The following is an 18,973-nucleotide window of genomic DNA, read 5'->3' on the forward strand; positions in this document are numbered from 1 at the left end:
ATATATCCGCGACGCCACATTCGTGACTGATAACAATAACCTTACTCACGTGTTATAAATGTTATAATACATCTACGTAACTAAATACTTTATGTGTACATTTTTCCGTTACTATCCGCGGTCACGGTCACGAAGAAAACACGAACTTAATACTTATGGCATTTATTCCTCAATTTACTACACAACAGGGACTTATTAAACAAGCGTCGTTCACTTGCAGACTGATTGGGGATTGAATGCGAGGAACAAGGACAGAACGAGTAGGGAGGGCGAAGGGAGCAACAGGTAAAGATTCCGAGGCCACTTCCGCCTTCGCCGCCGAATATTTCTGTCTCGAACCGGTAGTGGGACAGCAGCCAGATAGCATAACTTTGATATTATACTGTGCCATCACACTTACATTTAAGCGTAGTCAGACACGATTTAAATAAACCTTATATCACGCTCAGACGAAACAGGTAAATTCAGTAGATGTAGGTATGTACGAATCAGCTTAGGTAGAACCGGTTAGGTACCGCTCATATTGTCGCGGGCCGTACCAGGAAACCGCTAACCAAGAGTTCAGACATTTCCTGTCCACGCTATCTGTAGCTATACGTGCGATTGCAGCAAACGATATGAATTAACCTGCAATCCCTACATATGTTTCAAAAACTAACAAAGCAAACAAACAACAAGGAACTGTAAATTTAAAACGCGCTGACGTAATCGCTCAAGCACTTCCGCATGCCCTAAAGATACTAAAGTGGCTTATAGTTCATGAAGTAACATAACAGCTCCCATCTACAACATTATTTTATCATGATGCCGCATACACTTTCAAAACGCGGAAATATTATAGGCAATATTAATATGGAAGTCGGATTAAGTCTTGTTCCCGAAGTCGTATCTCGATCTCCGCAATGTGTGGCACAACGATGTGGTAAAGTGTGAGGCGAGCGGGGCGCGGGGCAGGGGACCGGAGGGACGCGGGTCGCGGGGGCGGGGGGCACTCGGGCGTCCGTCCGCCCGCGCCACCACCGCATCATCAGTTCGCTTCGGAGACTTGCCCGTGGCACTCGTCTACGAGGTCGTTCCCTCAGATACGCTGCTGGTTTACGGAGTGCCGTAACACGACACGTTTGGAGGGACCACCGCTGTTACGCGTGTGCTGTGCTCTGTGAACTATTTATTGGTAATTTTAGTGCTGTGACAATGCAAACGTGTTAATCAATTTGAACGTGGCCAATTCGCTTTGAGGATTTTGAACGCAACAACCAGTTCCGGATCTGTTCAGCCGGTGAGTAGCTGTCGTTATCAGAAGCCGCGCTATCACGTCACACGCATTTCCGACCCCACCCGATAAGCGCCGCAACTGACACAATTTGAAATTTATGCCAAAATTAACTTTAATGACGAAAACGACTGTTCCAAATTTGAATTTTTAAAAAATTGTTTTCGGTTATTTCAAAAGTCACGTTTATGATTAATCGTCAAATAAGTTGATAATTTACAAATGCAAGCAAATGGATCTTAGGGCTATGGGTCAAAACCCCTCACCCCAATGACAAATCGAAAAATAATAATATTAATCTCTCCCCCTGTCTGCGTGCGGCAACAATGTCTCATATTGTTCTCGCAAAAAAGTAGGGTAACCATCATGTCAGGTTGGCCGTTGGTTATTTTTTATGCATAAATATATATATGTACCTGACTTAAATTATTACATTTTTAATATTATGGAAGATCATAAAGAAAGCACACAACATTATGTATATATCCTGCTTTGTTTACACTAATTATAATCTAAATAATTACTCTTAATTATTTGTCCTACGTAATTATAATTAAATTATAATGGTAACAAAATTTGTGAGTTTTTTTGAACTTTTAAGATTTATCAGGTCATAAATTAGTTATTATTACTTATATATCAAAATCAAGAATTAATAAAATATATCTCATTACTCAATAAATGCTATAAAAATTTAACATCTATTGTGAGAAAACCTAATATCATAGTCCCGCACTAAAAAATCAACAACTAGCGCCACCTGTTGCCTAGTAGTAAACACGTTTAAATCTTCAATTTTTATTGTTACTTTTCAGGTATCCGTTATGAAAGTAGTTAGTTTACAATTACCATCTGGACCAACTATGGAGCGGTTGCCGCTGCCATTCAGTCCAACGGAGCTGTTCTGGCGGTATCCACTCCCATGGGCACCACCTCCTCTCTCTCCCCTCGGAGATACAAAGGCACAGTTGCCGGCTGGGTTACCACCAGAACCTAGACTATGGACTAGAGAAGATGTTGCAGTCTTTTTGAAATGGTGCGAAAGAGAATTCGACTTACCAAACTTCGACATGGATCTGTTTCAGATGAATGGTTAGTAGACTGTTGCTAGTGCATTCGTCAGTATTCATTGGATGATCAGATTCTTATGGTATTGTTTTTATTTCCAGGTAAAGCGCTTTGCCTCTTGACCAAAAATGATTTGGGTGAACGTTGCCCGGGCGCTGGTGACGTTTTACACAATGTGTTACAAATGCTAGTGCGAGATGCTGCTTTGCTAGGGCGAGTGCCATCATCTCCCGTCACCCCTACAGCCCGCTCAGCACCATACCCACCATCGCCACATTCTCATCCGCCCACCCCAACTTGGGCAGTGGCAGATGGTTTCCATCACTTCCACGGCGCTGCAGCCGCAGCTGCTCAACCCAATTCCGTTACACTGAGCCCGGCACCTTCAGTAGATAGTTCAGGAAGTCCACAACGTGGTGATGCCATGAACTACGGCCCATATGCGGCACCTGTTACGGTATCGGCCCAGGCTACCAGTTCCGGCAGTAACCATTCAGATTCCGATGAAGATGGGAAATTTGCACCACCACCTCATTCCCCAAAGGAAAACGCATTACCAAGCCCAGCACCACAATCTCATGTGACATCACAACATTTTCGGACACAACATCGGGAATTTTTTCCAAATGATATGCCGGAATCTAATACAAGTAAGTTTATTTTACATTAAATTTTGTCAATCGAATAAAGATTTATTCTGCTTTTCTCAACCACAATTTATGTTGTTATACATTCACGTGCATAAAGATAATTTTACACGCTTTTTATTAGCTTCAGCTTTATGTATTTATGTTTGTAACCGCTCATTTGGGCGCGATTTTGACCCACTTTAAACGGCCAGATTTAGTTAAAACTTCGTAGACTTATTAATTTGATAAAATTATTCTATTTTTCTATTTGCAAAATAAGATTTTTGTTAATTTATATAATTTTCATCTATCGTTTTAAGTTCGGTTTTCTATAAAAAGCGTGTTTTTTTAGTTTTTTAAACTTTTATACTATATAAATCTGAATAAAAGCGTGCGTTACAATTTACATGTGACAAAGCCAATTATTACGATTCGATTCTATAATATCAGCCTTTACAAATTACATCATAAATTATATGTTATTAATTATTTCAGATGGAAGACTTTTGTGGGACTTCTTGCAACAACTCCTTAATGATCCAACACAACGGTACACAAACTACATCGCCTGGAAGAATCGAGACACTGGTGTGTTTAAGATAGTGGATCCTGCTGGACTAGCAAAACTTTGGGGAATTCAGAAAAATCATCTCTCAATGAACTACGATAAAATGTCGCGTGCTTTGAGATACTACTACCGTGTCAACATTCTTAGAAAAGTACAAGGGGAGCGCCACTGTTACCAGTAAGTATCCTAAATATAAATTTTTTGATCATTTAAACCACATAAATAGTCAATAATGAGTGTGTGATGGTGTTAATATAATTCATCTGTATAAACTTTTTAGTAAGCTCATCTATTTCACTTCTTTTTTGCGGAATCCTTGGTTGGCGGTACAAGAGAGCATATGATATTAGTAAAATTTATTGGAAGAAAATCTTTATTCATCATAAATTTTTCATTGTAGATTTCTGAGGAACCCGACTGAACTGAAGAATATTAAAAATATCTCGCTGTTGAGGCAACAAATGAGCCCTACTAGAGTAACACAGCAACAGCAGCAACAACAACAACAACAGCAGCAACAGAATTTAGTAAAAGAAATGAAGGAGGAACGATGTGATGAAGACAATGTCGAGGATGACATGCCCACAGATCTGAGTATGAGCGCGCCAGAACCATGGAGGAAACGTGTGCGGACCGAGCCTGCGCCTACGCCACCGCACGATAAGCATTACATCAGCACTCTCATTGGAGAGAGCATGATGATGAAACAGGAATCCGAATATAATTCAGATTACTACGCTCTCAACTTAAAAAGTGAAAAATGTGAACAATGACTTGTGACAAGAGACACTGAATATGTGTGTGATGTGATAAAGAACATTACAATAAGTAATGGTCTATTTCTCCAGCCGATATATTTCTAGTCAAATGTCTCTCAGAACAGTTGATACTTGTCTTCCTAAATGTTAACAATAATCATATTTTTTATCAATTTAATGTCAACTGAGAGGTTTTTGACAGATTTGAACGGACTATGGAGCCAAACAGGGTATGGACCTTAAATGCCTTTGTGCCAAGTGATGTGTAATGAATAGTGTCAATTAAATGTTATAGTTAGATAAAGGGACAGTCTACAGAGATTATTTGTGTTAAATTATAGACTATTTGAATATATTGTGCAATGGCTGATTAACCACAGACTGATTTCTGGCAGTTTCAAATCACTATTGCCAAGAGAGTAAAAATATAGAAAAGCGTATTAATGGTGACATACGCTGTCAATGCATTTTGTTAATTTAATCTATAGGATTGTATATTATTATAAATAGAACATTTTCCTGTATAAAACTTTATAAGAGAGATATTATGTAAAGTAAGGTGATGAAAATTATTATACACAATATTTGTGTCTTCCATTGGTTCTTTTAGGCAAATACCCTCAATTGTAGCAAGCATTATTAATCCATGCTACCACAAGTTCTATATTCTAAATAATTTCCAAAAGTACAGACAATAAAGTTATGACTCACAAGAAGCCTTAAAACCAATCTAAAATTCCTCTGTGATAAAGTGTTATGTGGTAGACTTATAGTATTGCTAGGCCTTTACTCAATAATTTCCAGCTACAATTTTCTGTGATCTCTTATCAATATAGGTAAATATTGTCATAGAGACTAAAATTATGAGTTTGTAAATATTATGTTACTATAGAATAAGAGAATTGACTAAAGAAATATGTATGATTTGTCAAACAAAATGTGGAGCTTTATTAAAGTACCTAGGTAAGTATCTACTTTAAATTGAGTTTGTATTTTTACAATTATTTCTATTCGGCATAGGAATGCTGATCTTCCAACTTGTAAAGAAAATAAATATAATGTTTCAACAAATGTTTAAAAAATTTTTACTTCCCTAAATTCCAGTAAAATATTGTTGCTTTCTCAACTTAGCTGTTCCAGCTTCCAGCACAGACATAGTTTTAAAACAAAAACGTTTTAAGTATGATTATCTATGATTCGTCAAAATACCACTACACAAGAAAGCTAGCCTAATACCTACGTAATAATCCTATGAAAAGAATTAAATATCTTCAATCTTGGACAGTAGAATAATTTAAGATTACACAATATTTAGATACACAATATTTAGATTATGATCTTGTTCAATAGCTGTGATGTTGGAATTGAATGGAAAACCATAAGCAATCCGATATAAAAATATATTTCAAATACAGAGTATAATACAGAAGTATTTGAAAATTATCAAATACTTAGCTCTAATCATAATAATAGGGATATATATGTGAGATAGGGAAAACTTGCTGTTGGTTCTACAAACCAAGCTGAATCCAAAAACTTGGTGAAACAGAAAAACTACTGAATAGAAATTGCAATTTTGCATCATTATCAACATGAGGCATGGACAACATATAGGCTACTTATTATCATTCTAGATGCAGGCTTAGTATTTTTGCTGCTTTATAGTGGACAATGTTGCCAGCAGCAGCTAGTGTAGGAATGGGGATAAAATATAAATAAAATTGCACTTAGTTTGGCTGGATTATTTCCATACTTGGCTTTTTGAATGGGTTGTTGTGAATTGTCAATTTTTCTTTTTATTTCAACCAGACCAGGCAGAGAAAGCCTATTTCAGACCACCTGTATGGGATTTTTTCGGTTACTTGAACTGGTCAATTTACACATCCACTGACCAATGTTTTTGGTTGAATGTTGGTATTCATTATGAGTCTGATCATCTGCCTTTTATATGCAGTAGGTTCAGTGGAGAAGTAAGTTCGGTGAAATAAAGAAGTACATTTAAACTCTTAATTATAGTTGAGGGCCATCTTCTATACTCAACTCAGAATGTAGTCAGGAAAGAGTGCAATTATGTGACAATCCAAATTTGAATGCAATATAGATTAGAAATTTGGTGCTATGTATGTTTGCAAATTAAATCAGAGCAAAAATAAAATTGCTTTAGTAGTAAGTGATTACTATGATTGTATATGTATATGAAAATAAGACATACTCAAAGAGAGCCGTTTATACAACAAAATTAATTAATTTTATATATTATTATCAATCTGCCTAATATATATATAATAAACCTGGGTGAAGTTGGAGCATTATACTGGCTATATCAGCATACTGGCATTATAGTGTTTGTTGCATCATTTTACATATTATATTGTAATTGAAATGATCTGTAAATCTTGATATTAAAGAGTGGCAATGAGTTTCTTGCTACTTCTTCTCATTAGCTCAACCCTTTACGAAGTAGCAGTAGATTCAATAAGAAAATTTTTTTTTGACATTCATAAGTGTCATTTCCGTAGGTCACGGAATGAATCAATGAATAAACTGATTTTGATTTGATTTATTATAAGATTGTCATAAATTAAACTATAATTAATCAACTTTACATTTTTTATTTACATTATAGTATACTTAATACTCTAATACAAAAATCACTTACTGGTATTATCAGGCTGACTTTGGAAGAAAATAATGTCATCTGCTATCACTGTAGAGGCTGTTCTTACTTGTCCATCATCGAGCTTAACCTCTCCATATGACAGTTTACCAGTTACATAGACTCTTTGGCCCTTCTTAAGGAATTTATAGACAGTGTCTCGGAGACCTGGTCTGAATACACTTACTCTGTGCCAATCTGTTCTCTGAAGTATATCTCCTGATTCATACTTATAGCTAAAGTGAGTTGCCAATGGAAAGTTCACAACTGGATGCTCTTCATTTCCCCTTTTTTGTGGGTCTGATCCAACTCTTCCCAGCAAAGTAACTTGGTTTATTGCTATAATATACCATTTTTATTATTTTTATGGCAGCATTGCTTTACTTATAATTGGTGTTATGAGACATAATAATTATTGTTTAGAGATATGCCTTAATTTTAACTACATAATATGCAATTTAATTTGAAGGAAAACAAATTTGAAAGAAATGTAATATTTAAACAACGAAATATCAACCGAAAGAAAAAATCAAACAGAATACTTGCTACAAGCCAAAACATTAACCCCCTTATTCATTATGGTCCGCTAACTTTAAACAGCCACTTAGGAGTGTTTTTTCTCATTCTGACTTAGGTCAATAGAAGAAGACAGTGATAATTAGCAATGGTTTAAGTTAGCAGACTATTATGAATAAGGGGAAAAGCATTAGCTCCCAAGGTGTTCCAGGTGGATCCCTAGGGGTCGAGGGGAGACTTAATGAGAGTCTATATTGGTGTGAAAAAAATGGAGGTTCATAATTCATCCACAGCAGGGGTCTACAAAATATTATTTGCTTTAAAAAGTGAAGATCTAAAACGCTGGCTTGACTTGACCTATCAGTGTAGGCAAATAATATTTTAAGAAGCTCAGCGAATTACGCTGCAGGGGTCCACCAGAACCAGCAAAATTTTGAAAGCTTTGTCTATGAGAAAAAAAAGTCTGTGAACCTCTGTATTAAGTGTTAAAAACTAGGCATTGTCCTAATGAACAAGGCTATCAAACCTGTGTTTTATTTATTTTATTTAAATGTACGTACTTTTTTCAGTGTTTTGATTATTACACTGTGTTGAGGTTATGTGCAGGCTGTTTTGCAATAAAGGTCCAACGGACTTCACCACCTATAAATTTAAAAAAGAAACTTACATCTTCGAGAAATCAAACCTAACTATATTAAATAATAAGACCGTACCACTTACCCGTTGAGTTAACCAATTCATTTTTAATGTGCCGTACATAATATCTTATCATAAACAAACACCGCCAATGACCAAACCGAAATAACCTACTATGGTTTCGGTTTTCTGGCCGCAAAAAATATTATGAATGCAAAATTGTATTAAACGTTTTACTTAAAACAGAAATATTTTCCCGCAAATGTTCAACTTTCAAATTAAATCGTTAATTAATTCTTTTACTACGGCAACGGCAAGTAAACAATAATAACACTTAAGAACACAGACTACATATTCTATTCTATTCTTTCTAGTGGCTTCTGTGGAAGGGGCACCACAACTCGCCAATGTCACGTTTCAGTAGACCAACAAGCTTAGAGTGTGTCATTTGATCGGTGTAAACGATTTTATAAGTGATTATAGTAATGACCGGTGCCCAGAATCAAAACAGATTTATTTTCTTATTATACCTGAAACAAATATACATGCTGTTAGATTATAATGGACAAACACTGATAATATTACTTATATAAAACATTTATTGTGTTAGTTATAACTTAATATTATTCTGTTTAATATATTTACATAAAGTATTTACAAAAGGAGTGAAAACAAAGGTGAGGAGGCATTTCATGGAGGTGGGGCGGGGGATTTCAGGAGGTATAAAGTTGTACAAGGAAGACTTCATTAAAGGGCAATTAAAGAATAAATGGTCTACATTTCCCTATCTATATCACACAACACTTTTACTCTACTAAAATGAATAATCGTTACGGCCTTTCAAATAAAATTGACATAAAGTTATAACTAATCTTAAACCAAGAAAATGCCAAATGTTTACAAATAGACATTTTGCTTACGATTGGTGTATTCGGACGTATAACGTTTCCCGCGTTTATTTGCAAGGCTGCTTGTCATTCGGAAAACTTCAGATTTATCATTTTAGTGACAGTGTTGTCAACGATATTTTAAACATTTTGCATATTCTTTGTTTATGCTTGGTTATAACTTTATACCAAGTTTATTTTTTTAGAGACCTGCCGGGCTTAAAATAAAATACCTAAACCTTTTCTTTATTATTTTTCTCTTCAATGGAAAAGGTAAAGTTAGAGCCATGCAGCTATAAATGAGAATAACCAAACAATAGGTTTTGTTAACTGCTAAGCCCCGATTTCACCAATGACACTTCACACTGAGTTCAATAAAACTGAGTTATACGCCTATAAGAAAATCGGCGCCCATTATGGATTATTTGACGTCCATGACGACGAATGTCCACAAAAAACGACGATGAGTTCCAAAGTTCAGCCTGATTGTTTTGTCGCCGTACCTTTTGATTTGCGAATTAATATTTGCCACGTAATGTTTGTAGGCACTCGCTTTGTTGCTTGCTCGTTTTAGTGAGTGGCGGCCAGAATGGAGATGTTAGCGCCTCTGTCTACGAGGAAACGTTCGTGCAATCATGGACACAAAGGCAATGGCTGGTGCTGAAGGCAACGACGTTCGCCACGGTAGGTGCCGGGGATAGTGTACAGAGTTCTTCTTCCTTCTACAGCAAGTTTATTTGCAATGCTTCTCTTTATAACCAAAGCGATGGTGATATTCGAATTCCCAATTTTCATCTCCACCAACGGTTTGCGTTGCCGTGAGCGTGCGTGAAAAGGACGGTGATATCTCCGCGTCGAATCTCTGCAATCTCCAGTGGTAGCTTCTCAATTTGTTTTGATAACGCTTCTATTTGTGTTGTATGCTACCGTCGAAGTTGAGTCCGTTACTGCAGCGACGCTGGGTCCTTCGGCTCATTCTGACATCTTGACCGCAAACATGAAGATTCCGTGTTGACGGACAATTCGGCCACTCGAACTTCAGTCCTTCATCGGTGATCGTTCCGCTGGTGAGTTCTCTCATCTTCCTAAGTAGCTGTGAGGGCTTTTAACCTCCGAGTTCAATAGGTCGAGAAGAAGAAATCAGTGAAACATCTCTTCTCATAGCAAGTCTAGTGGCTACCGGCACCGGAACTCCCGCGTTGTGTTTGGATTAAGACAGCCTGTTGGTTGTCTGAAACTTAGGCTCTAAATTATAAATATGAGCTGGCCGCTTCCTGGCCTATCTTATACGGCGGCTGACGCGTGCGATACATTTCACACAAGTTCAAAATATGCCAGTTTTGATCTCAATTAAACACAAAGTTATTTTACCAATATCATTTGAGCATGTTGTCTTAAACTGAGTTTACATGTAAGTACGTCATAAGCAATATAATGTATCAAATACCTGTCAATACTGTCATCGATCAGTATGAACAATATCAAAATTGTTAAATGAGAATGTTTCTATTACCATATTTCACTGTCGGCGCTTAACGCAATCGGCGAAATTCGTCGATCAGCATTTAAACACGTTTAGGCTATAACTGCATTTGTTTGAGTTGGTGAAATCCGAATTGAATCTGTTAACTCGTTTACAGGCGTAAGCTTAGTTCAAAGTGTTCTAATCGCCTTATATTTCAATGGTGAAATTGGGGCTAAATGTTTCTTCTTCTCCACAGTCCAGACGGTTTTAGTATCAAAATACTTTACATAGAACATAAGCATTTTGTCTTTGTTTCCAAATCCGCCCCTGACTAATACAGATATTTGAGGCTTACAATATTACAATATGTGAAATTACTAGTGGTGCCGCTCAGAATTTTCGGGTTTTTCAATAATCCTGTGCGGCACGGCATTTTAATCTGACATCGTGTACTGGTTTAGCGCCAATAACTTATTGTTAAATAATCATAAAACCAAATATATTAAATTGACCGCGCCAAATCTCAAAAATGTAGATGCGAATATTTTATTAAATGTAGAGGTGGTAAAACCAGTGGAATCTGCTATATTTCTTGGCATTACTCTTGATTCCAAATTGCAGTGGGGCCCCCATATTGAAGGATTGGCGAATAGGCTTAGTTCTGCAGCATATGCGGTTAAGAAAATTAGACGGTTCACTGACATAGATACGGCGAGATTAGTATACTTTAGTTATTTTCATAGTATTATGTCCTACGGTATATTGTTATGGGGCAGTGCGGCCGATATTAATACTATCTTTGTGCTGCAGAAGAGGGCTATTCGCGCGACTTATAACCTAGGTCCTAAAGAATCATTAAGAGAAAAATTTAAAGAAATAAACATTTTGACTGTTGCTTCTCAATACATTTTCGATAATGTTTTGTATGTTCATAAGCACATTGAGGAATTTTCTAGAAACTGTGACATTCATAATGTTCACACGAGGAACAAACATAAACTTGTTATGCCTACTACTCGGTTGGGTCGAGTTAGTAAGTCTTTTGTTGGGCGATGATCTACAATATGATCCCAGAAAATGTACAAAACAAATGTGTTACGAAATTCAAAAGAATTGTTAAAAAACGTTTGTGTGGGAAAGGTTATTATAGCATAAACGATTTTCTTAATGACACCACGGACTGGGAATGAAGCGAACACCCTCAGGCTCTTTAATTATAAATGTTTATTGTACAATATTACATTGTAATCCATATTTTATATTAAAAAAAAAAGCCCGCTGAGATTCTTGCGCCCATTCTTCTCAGGTCTGAGGCAGTCTCTTTTGAATGGGTGGTAGATTTTGACGTTCAATAAGTGATTTTAAATCCTATTTTGAATAAACATATTTGAATTTGAAACGAGCAGGGCGTATCAATGATCAGATGAACGTGCTGCTCGTCACGTCCCTTATTTTCATAAATAAAAAGACCACAAGCTTTCGCACACATTGACAAATCCAAATTTGTTACGCATTAACGGGCTTTCTGGTCGTCTACACGCTGCAATTGCTACGCTTGTCATTTGAATCGTGCAGTTGTAGTACAGTGCTAGCACATTAGTAAATAAATACCCCTGAAAACAAAATCTGGAAAGGTCTTGAAACGTTGGGTTAACTAAAATAAAAATGTTACTTTTACGCAAAAATCTAATCTAAAACAGTTACAATAACACACGTTTGAATCCTTTAAAAGTGTTTTATTTAAATAAATACCGTTTTATTTAATCATGTGCTACTTGTTGACATATTCTAAAAATTTTCACTGCACTGCAAGTGCACGAATCCTACAACAAAACTTCTACAAGTAATGCTACCATATAAACAAAATTAGTTTATACCAATGAATTAATGCTCGAAAAGATGAACAATGAATACTACACGCTCCAAAACTTAAACTGGGTTAATCCTAGTAAAAAAAAAGGCAGTAACTATGTTGTAGTTTGAGCTGATAGCCTCGTTGCCAATGTAAAAAACAAATAGATAATAAATTCAATATAAAATCGATTATAAACACTCGCCTTCGGCTCGGACTTTTTAATAATAGCTCGTTTGCAATAACCTATTAGTATCGAATAAGAAATATTGCATAGCACTTATCTAGAGTATTATTGCGAGTTTAAATATCCAAAGCATAAAAATAATTACTCTTTTGGCAATGTTTGACAATTCGTTGCATTTTTAGTTTATGGTCTGTGGTTTGTGTCATTATTATTATAGATTATAGAATAGATTTGTCTATTCAGCTACCATCATATACCCATCCCTGAAAAAGTTGTTGCCTGTGAAGGATGCCTTCGGCTGCGAATGCAAAGTCTGAAAAACCAGCTTCGTCAGAAGCTGTAGACAATTCTCCAATTAAACAGATTATGAAGATACTTGAACATAAAATACGCAACTTGGAAAAAAGGAAGGTAACTGACTTTTCCAATTCTTAGGTTTCATTGTTAGTTTACTGTTGCAGGAAACATTTCACATGTATTTACTAATTAATAAGCTATCCTAATGATTAACAATTTGCCCTACACTTATTTACCATCATCGTACAGTAATTTCAATTATCTATTGTATATAAACTTGCGGCATAACGAATGACGCCATTTTAACACATGTGCTACCAAATACAAATGTTACTGAGAAGTAACGCCCAAAGTATTTAACAGTCATACATTCATTAAAATATCATTCCTAATCCACTTATATACTATTACAACAGATAACAAATCAAAAAATCTTTTATTTAATAAATAAGGGAAAGAACAGAACAATAATAAGATTGTGAAAACACAGCACCAAAACAATGGGAGAGTAGTAGCTGTCAGTATCACATAATATTGTATTACTAATAATCCCCACAGCAATACTTTACTATCTTTACTTCACAGAAAAATCTATTTATGTTATTTATTCAGATCATGGTTTTAATTATTAAACTATTGGAATCTTTAATATGTAAATATAATATATTTAATTTACTATAATTGTTTGTATTTAATTATAGAGTAAATTATCTTCCTACCGTGACTTACAAAAGGCAGGAAAGGAATTAAAGAGTGACCAGAAAATTGCAGTGGCTAAATATGATGAAGTCAGCCAGACACTTGAATTTGCAAGAGATCTTTGCACTCAGGTCACAGCAATATCTAACTCTGCTGAGAAAGAAGCAAAAAAGCAGGCTAAAAAGGTACAAATCTTATCCAAATTTGTTTTGCTGTGTTTTTATGCTGATACTTTATTTGTAAATAAACAAAAACTATTCATTTTATAGGATGCATGGGTCCGATCCACTGCAGAAACCAATAAAATCCGTGAAGTTCTCCTCATTTTAGACTGCTTGGAACAAATGGGAGTTTCTGAAGTAAGAGAAGATTTTCTAAATGGTACAAATGGAGCAGTTAAACTACCCGAGGAAGACTTGAAATTGCTTGATGATTTGTAAGTAATTTGTTATTCTAAAATATCCTCAGAGACTCACTGGACACTTAAAAGTTTAGGATGAGCTGATATAATTGGGAAACATAATAAAATCTTATCTCTAAGTAGATTCAAGTATGGCTTAGTTTAGTTTTTATAGCGATATGGAGTAAGCCTTAGATCATTTAATGATATAAATTTAAATATTTTATATGTCTAGATAGACTGTGCTGTTTTTTTTTATGGAATAGGAGGACAAATGAGTGTACGGGTCACCTGGTGTTAAGTGATCACCGCCACCCACATTCTCTTGCAACACCAGAGGAATCACAAGAGTGTTGCCGGCCTTTGCTGTGAAGATGTTTGAAGACAAAAGTTTGAGGTTGACAGTTAACCTCCTATTTTATGCAATGCACACACACTAACCCAGTGATATAAAAATATTGCACATTATAGTAATAAACCTGGCCTGTTTTCATTTGTTGCCTAGCAGCAAGAGGTTCTATCTAGATGTTTAAATTATCTAAGGACTGAGCATTGCCACTTCATTTTTGATATAGATATGTAGTAGTTTAAGGTCTGGCATAGCTGACATAGCTGCATTTGATGTTGGTCTCATGCAGTCATAGTGGCAGTAGCAATCATATTAGATGCTTATCTGGGGAATTTTGTGGTTTATATATATATAGTAATTTCATGTTGTCAGCTTGCCACCAGATGAGCACCAAATAACTAAGCATGGGTCTATCAGCCTGCCACAGTATGATTTTGGCTGTAAAGTCCAACCATTTGATAACCAAATGATAGCATCTTAATATTTTGTTATTCCACATAAATCGCTTCATTGTGTATAATCTACCACATTCATCACGGGGTTTTGGGAGCTGTTTCACCTGATTCCTGCTGCGGAATTCCACTTTTGCATGACACACCACAAATTAGGATATCAACCCCACCATCTGCATGTGCACATCCACAGTGCGGTTTTCAAGGATCTTTCTTCCACATACTACAAAGCTATGGAATGAGCTTCCTTGTGTGGTGTTTCCAGGATGATATGACATGTTCTCCAGCGATTCCTCTGGTGTTCCCAGATAATGTGGGTGGTGGTGATCACTTAACACCAGGTGACCCGTACACTCATTTGTCCTCCTTTTCCATAAAAAAAAATAAAATCCTGTGTTATTGCCATAGAATGATGCTGGCTTTGTCAGGCTTTTTTTCTATGTTACTGCTCCAGTTTAGTTTGTGGTCTAAAGTGATTCCTAGATACTTAGCCTCCAGATGCAGGTGTAGCCTTTTTCCAAACAGTTTTGGCAGATTGTAGTTGCCGCCTGTTAACATCATCATCTCGGTTTTTTTTTGACAGATATTTGTAATGCAAAGTATATGAATGTATATAAGGAAATACAAGTATGTCTGCTCTATCTCAAAGTCACACTCATAAGCGAAAAATATGCAGTATAAGAATCTACACAAATTTCATTTATATTCCAGGTATCCTGAAGTTTCCCCCAAACATGAAGTCAATGAAGATGGACTAGCTGCATTCCCAGCTCAGACAATTAAGGCAGCTGAACATTTATATGCAATAATTGATGGTAAACCCAAAGAAGTATTGGGAACAACTTACACACATATAAAGGAAGTAATTGCCTTGGTGCATGGATGTGGATATTTTGATAAGGCATTTGAGGCTATCCCCCCTGTATGTGAAGAGGTCCAACAGGAACCAGAAGTTGAATGTCAAGAACCTGCACAAGAATTAAATGAAGTTGATCCAAATACAGTATATGTTCCACCTGTAGCTATACCCACTGCTCCACCCCCAACAGTTGTGCCAGCTCCGGGCTACCCTCTCCGGCAGCTTCCTCCCATAACTCTTCAAGAGGTAGAGCATGCATATTTCTCTCAACAATATGTTCAACAAAGACCTATTTCAGAAGTCATAGGATCTCAAAACTTTTTCTTTTTACAAGATTCAGAAATTGATAGTCCAGTGGGCACCCCACAGCCACCAATAATGAATCAAACATCACAGCCTGCACAAATTCCTTCTCAAACATTTACCAATCAACATTTTGTTCAAATGCCACCATCTCACATTCCAGAACCAGGAACCATTCCTATGGCCCCACAAGCACATTACGCTCCACACCCAGACCATCCTGCATTTACTGGTATGCCAATGCCGACTCCTATACAAACACACCCACAAAATGCTCTTCAACAACAAGTGCATCCACAACAAATACATGTTCAAGCCTCACATCCTGAGCACTCTTATCCTCCACAGCCTCCGCAACATGTTATCACACATAGTATACCAGCCCCAATGATGCAACAACTTCAGATACAGCCTCATGAGAATGACCAGCAAAGTATTGACAATGATCAAAGTACTCCTCAACATAATGATAACGACAACACAGACATCAAAGAAAGCAGAAGTCCAGAACATGAGGATGGGAGTGAACGCAAAACTCATGGTCAAGGAGATGGACAGAATAGGTTTAGGAGATTCCGAGGATCTTCCAGAGGTGCATCAAATGGTTATCGCGGACGCGGAAACTTCCAGAACAGGCAAAGCAATGATAACTATCATGGAAGAGACAATGAGTATCGGAACAGGAATAACAAAGATGGTTATCAGAATCGACAGTATAATGATAACTACCAAAGCAGGCACAACAAAGACTACCAGAGCAGAAATGCAAATGATGGGTATTATGGTAATGGAGATACAGGTGACAACTACCAACATAATGAGAATGGAGGACGTGAGAGATACAATGACAATTCCCAGGGATATCAAGGAGGGTATAAGGGACGTGGGCGGGGAGGGCCCCGTGGTGGACCTCGCGGGTCGGGCGCCTCCCGGCCACCACGTAACCACCAGTACAATCGTAAACAAGACAATGTAGAATAATGCGAGAAACCGTAAAGAGAATCTCTTTACATGTCGTGAATTGTATCAGACTTAAATCATTTGTGGAAGGCAAATTTCACCGGCAACAACAGAGATTATGATAATAAAAAAAATAATCTAAAAAAATCCTAAAAAAAAAAGTAAAACAAAAAACTTGAAACTTGATAAAAAATAGTTTACTTGATTAGATGTATGATATATGCAGTTATTATAAGTTATGTTAATTATTATAGGTTCATGCTCATGATGAATAGGCAAACCATTAAAGCAGTGGTTGAGACAGGGGTCATCATCAGAGTGGTATGTGTGAGATTTTTTACCTATCATCACATGAAAGTTAACTACGATTTGTGTGGCGCTATGATGTTTTCCTCTACTGTCACTAGATGGCGCTCTTTCGGCACCATACAAATTGTAGTATGTCGCGACCGAACCGGTAAGAAATCTCACACTTGACACTCGGAGCATTGAATCTGCTGAGGTCTGGCCCCTTATTTGTCACTCAGTGCCTCATCCTTGTGATAAGTACATGCTGATGTGTAGAATCATGAATTGTACCATGGTTCTTCAAATCTCATTTACTAATATTCTTTATTAAACTTGTATGTTTGTTAATTTGATCTAAAAATTATTGCATAATTACTAAAACTGTTCTGCATGGTCTGTTTTGATTTTATATTATTATATATAAACTGAGCTGATTTTTTAATATGTATGTTTTAATTACTCCTTCTCAATTTAAAATCAATGTTACCAGGTGATACTTACAAATGCAACTGTAATCTGTATTTTATTTGCTACCAGATTGTTATCAGGTTGCTGTTTCCCTGTAACATTGTTCTCAATAGAGGCTGTGTGCAAGCAAATTAAACAATTCTAAGGAAATAAACGTGTTTTAATTTATACATTAAACATCATTTTGTGATACATCTATCATCCGATTCACGTAATTCTTTTTGATGCGAAATAGGTAGATGCCATTTGGCCCCATAAAAATATTACATAGTTTGGCCCAGTAGTTCTCATTATATGAACATTTATATGAAAATTTTCGTCTACCTGGATGACAATTGTTTTCTGTGTACGGCTTGTTTTGGAGTTTTCATTCAGGTTGATTATATATTATTATTAACTGCACTAAAACGTAAAAAAAAACCGACTTCAAAAACTTAAAAGCATCAAATAACTAAAAATTTAAAAAACCTCACAAAAAACAAAACTCAAGCGGACAGACGCGTGGTCAGACAATTCCCTATATATTATTATACTCTTTGTCAGACAACCTAAATAATAACAGTAAGTAAGCTGTTTATAATATTAAGTTTTATTTTGTTAAGGTCTTGGCACTGACATAAAGCCTATCAATAGGTAGCACATACAAATAATAATATTATATTAAAGGTAAAGGTTTGCATATGAAGTGTTTTAAATAAAATTTTTAGTTATTTGATACTTTTCAGTTTTTGAAGTTGGTTTTTTAAACGTAGTTTTTTTTATTATAATTCTTATTAGATAGGTACCTACTTATGATACAGTTGATAAATTGGGGGTCACTTATAAAACCCGGATTGAAATCAGGGAATCAACAGGCGAAATATTTTGTAAATACCGTTTCAAACGAAATGTAGGGTTTCGACCAGGTGAATGAGTAATATTGTCACAGCAAACCTTTGGAGATTTCAGATCAGTATTTGGTTAACCTATCTTCACTTTCGGATTCAGCAGAGTGGGAATACAAGTCGGCGCATTGAGATAAGATGTGACACGATCCGAGAAGCTGTTGAATGTTTTACTCGATATTCTGACATACTAGTTAAGCAACAACCCTCTCTTATGTCATAAGGAAAGAAGTTTTCATTCAAGCAGATACACTAAGGCCGCGTTTCCATCTGCAAGCGGACTCGCGGAAGATTGGCATGAGTTCTTGCAATAGTGTTTACATGCCTTGCGAGATGCTCGCGGATCATACTATCTCGGAGGTGTTTACAGTTTACACACGAGAGCTTACGAGTGTCGTGATAGGAACTGTCAAGACGCGCACGTGTAGCAGCTGCAATAATAATTTTGGTGTTGGATAAGAAAAAACGATCAATTTGGGTTCGAGAATGGATTTGTATAAGACGTGAAGCTGGTGCAGA

General features: G+C 36.3%; 4 protein-coding genes across 5 annotated transcripts in view; 3 read left to right on the forward strand and 1 right to left on the reverse strand.

Moving 5' to 3' along the window:
• Positions 1-18,973, forward strand: part of LOC126970624 (dynamin-1-like protein) — a 587,387-nt gene that overhangs the window by 298,814 nt on the left and 269,600 nt on the right. The window lies entirely within an intron of this gene.
• LOC126970639 (ets DNA-binding protein pokkuri-like) lies at positions 1,037-5,367 on the forward strand. The gene is made up of 5 exons (XM_050816717.1): positions 1,037-1,279; positions 2,089-2,365; positions 2,443-2,991; positions 3,466-3,715; positions 3,939-5,367. The coding sequence occupies exons 2-5, from the start codon at positions 2,098-2,100 to the stop codon at positions 4,309-4,311; spliced, it is 1,440 nt and encodes a 479-aa protein (XP_050672674.1). The 5' UTR covers positions 1,037-1,279; positions 2,089-2,097; the 3' UTR covers positions 4,312-5,367.
• Positions 6,889-8,427, reverse strand: LOC126970675 (single-stranded DNA-binding protein, mitochondrial). The gene is made up of 3 exons (XM_050816766.1): positions 8,189-8,427; positions 8,029-8,110; positions 6,889-7,291 (listed from the first exon to the last, which is right to left on the reverse strand). The coding sequence occupies exons 1-3, from the start codon at positions 8,225-8,227 to the stop codon at positions 6,948-6,950; spliced, it is 465 nt and encodes a 154-aa protein (XP_050672723.1). The 5' UTR covers positions 8,228-8,427; the 3' UTR covers positions 6,889-6,947.
• On the forward strand, positions 12,714-17,544 carry LOC126970628 (caprin-1-like). Its single transcript, XM_050816695.1, has 4 exons — positions 12,714-12,906; positions 13,494-13,676; positions 13,761-13,927; positions 15,404-17,544. The coding sequence occupies exons 1-4, from the start codon at positions 12,784-12,786 to the stop codon at positions 16,833-16,835; spliced, it is 1,905 nt and encodes a 634-aa protein (XP_050672652.1). The 5' UTR covers positions 12,714-12,783; the 3' UTR covers positions 16,836-17,544.

Source organism: Leptidea sinapis, chromosome 21 (assembly GCF_905404315.1).
Source record: "Leptidea sinapis chromosome 21, ilLepSina1.1, whole genome shotgun sequence".
NCBI lineage: Eukaryota > Metazoa > Arthropoda > Insecta > Lepidoptera > Pieridae > Leptidea > Leptidea sinapis.

Coding starts and splice junctions, on each gene's coding strand:
- LOC126970639 (XM_050816717.1), top strand. CDS start 2,098: ATGAAAGTAGTTAGTTTACAATTACCATCTGGACCAACTATGGAGCGG. Junction 2,366..2,442: donor GGATCTGTTTCAGATGAATG/GTTAGTAGACTG, acceptor TTTTATTTCCAG/GTAAAGCGCTTTGCCTCTTG. Junction 3,716..3,938: donor GGGGAGCGCCACTGTTACCA/GTAAGTATCCTA, acceptor TTTTCATTGTAG/ATTTCTGAGGAACCCGACTG.
- LOC126970675 (XM_050816766.1), bottom strand. CDS start 8,227: ATGTACGGCACATTAAAAATGAATTGGTTAACTCAACGG. Junction 8,111..8,188: donor TGAATTGGTTAACTCAACGG/GTAAGTGGTACG, acceptor TTAAATTTATAG/GTGGTGAAGTCCGTTGGACC. Junction 7,292..8,028: donor TAATCAAAACACTGAAAAAA/GTACGTACATTT, acceptor GGTATATTATAG/CAATAAACCAAGTTACTTTG.
- LOC126970628 (XM_050816695.1), top strand. CDS start 12,784: ATGCCTTCGGCTGCGAATGCAAAGTCTGAAAAACCAGCTTCGTCAGAA. Junction 12,907..13,493: donor GCAACTTGGAAAAAAGGAAG/GTAACTGACTTT, acceptor ATTTAATTATAG/AGTAAATTATCTTCCTACCG. Junction 13,677..13,760: donor CAAAAAAGCAGGCTAAAAAG/GTACAAATCTTA, acceptor TTCATTTTATAG/GATGCATGGGTCCGATCCAC.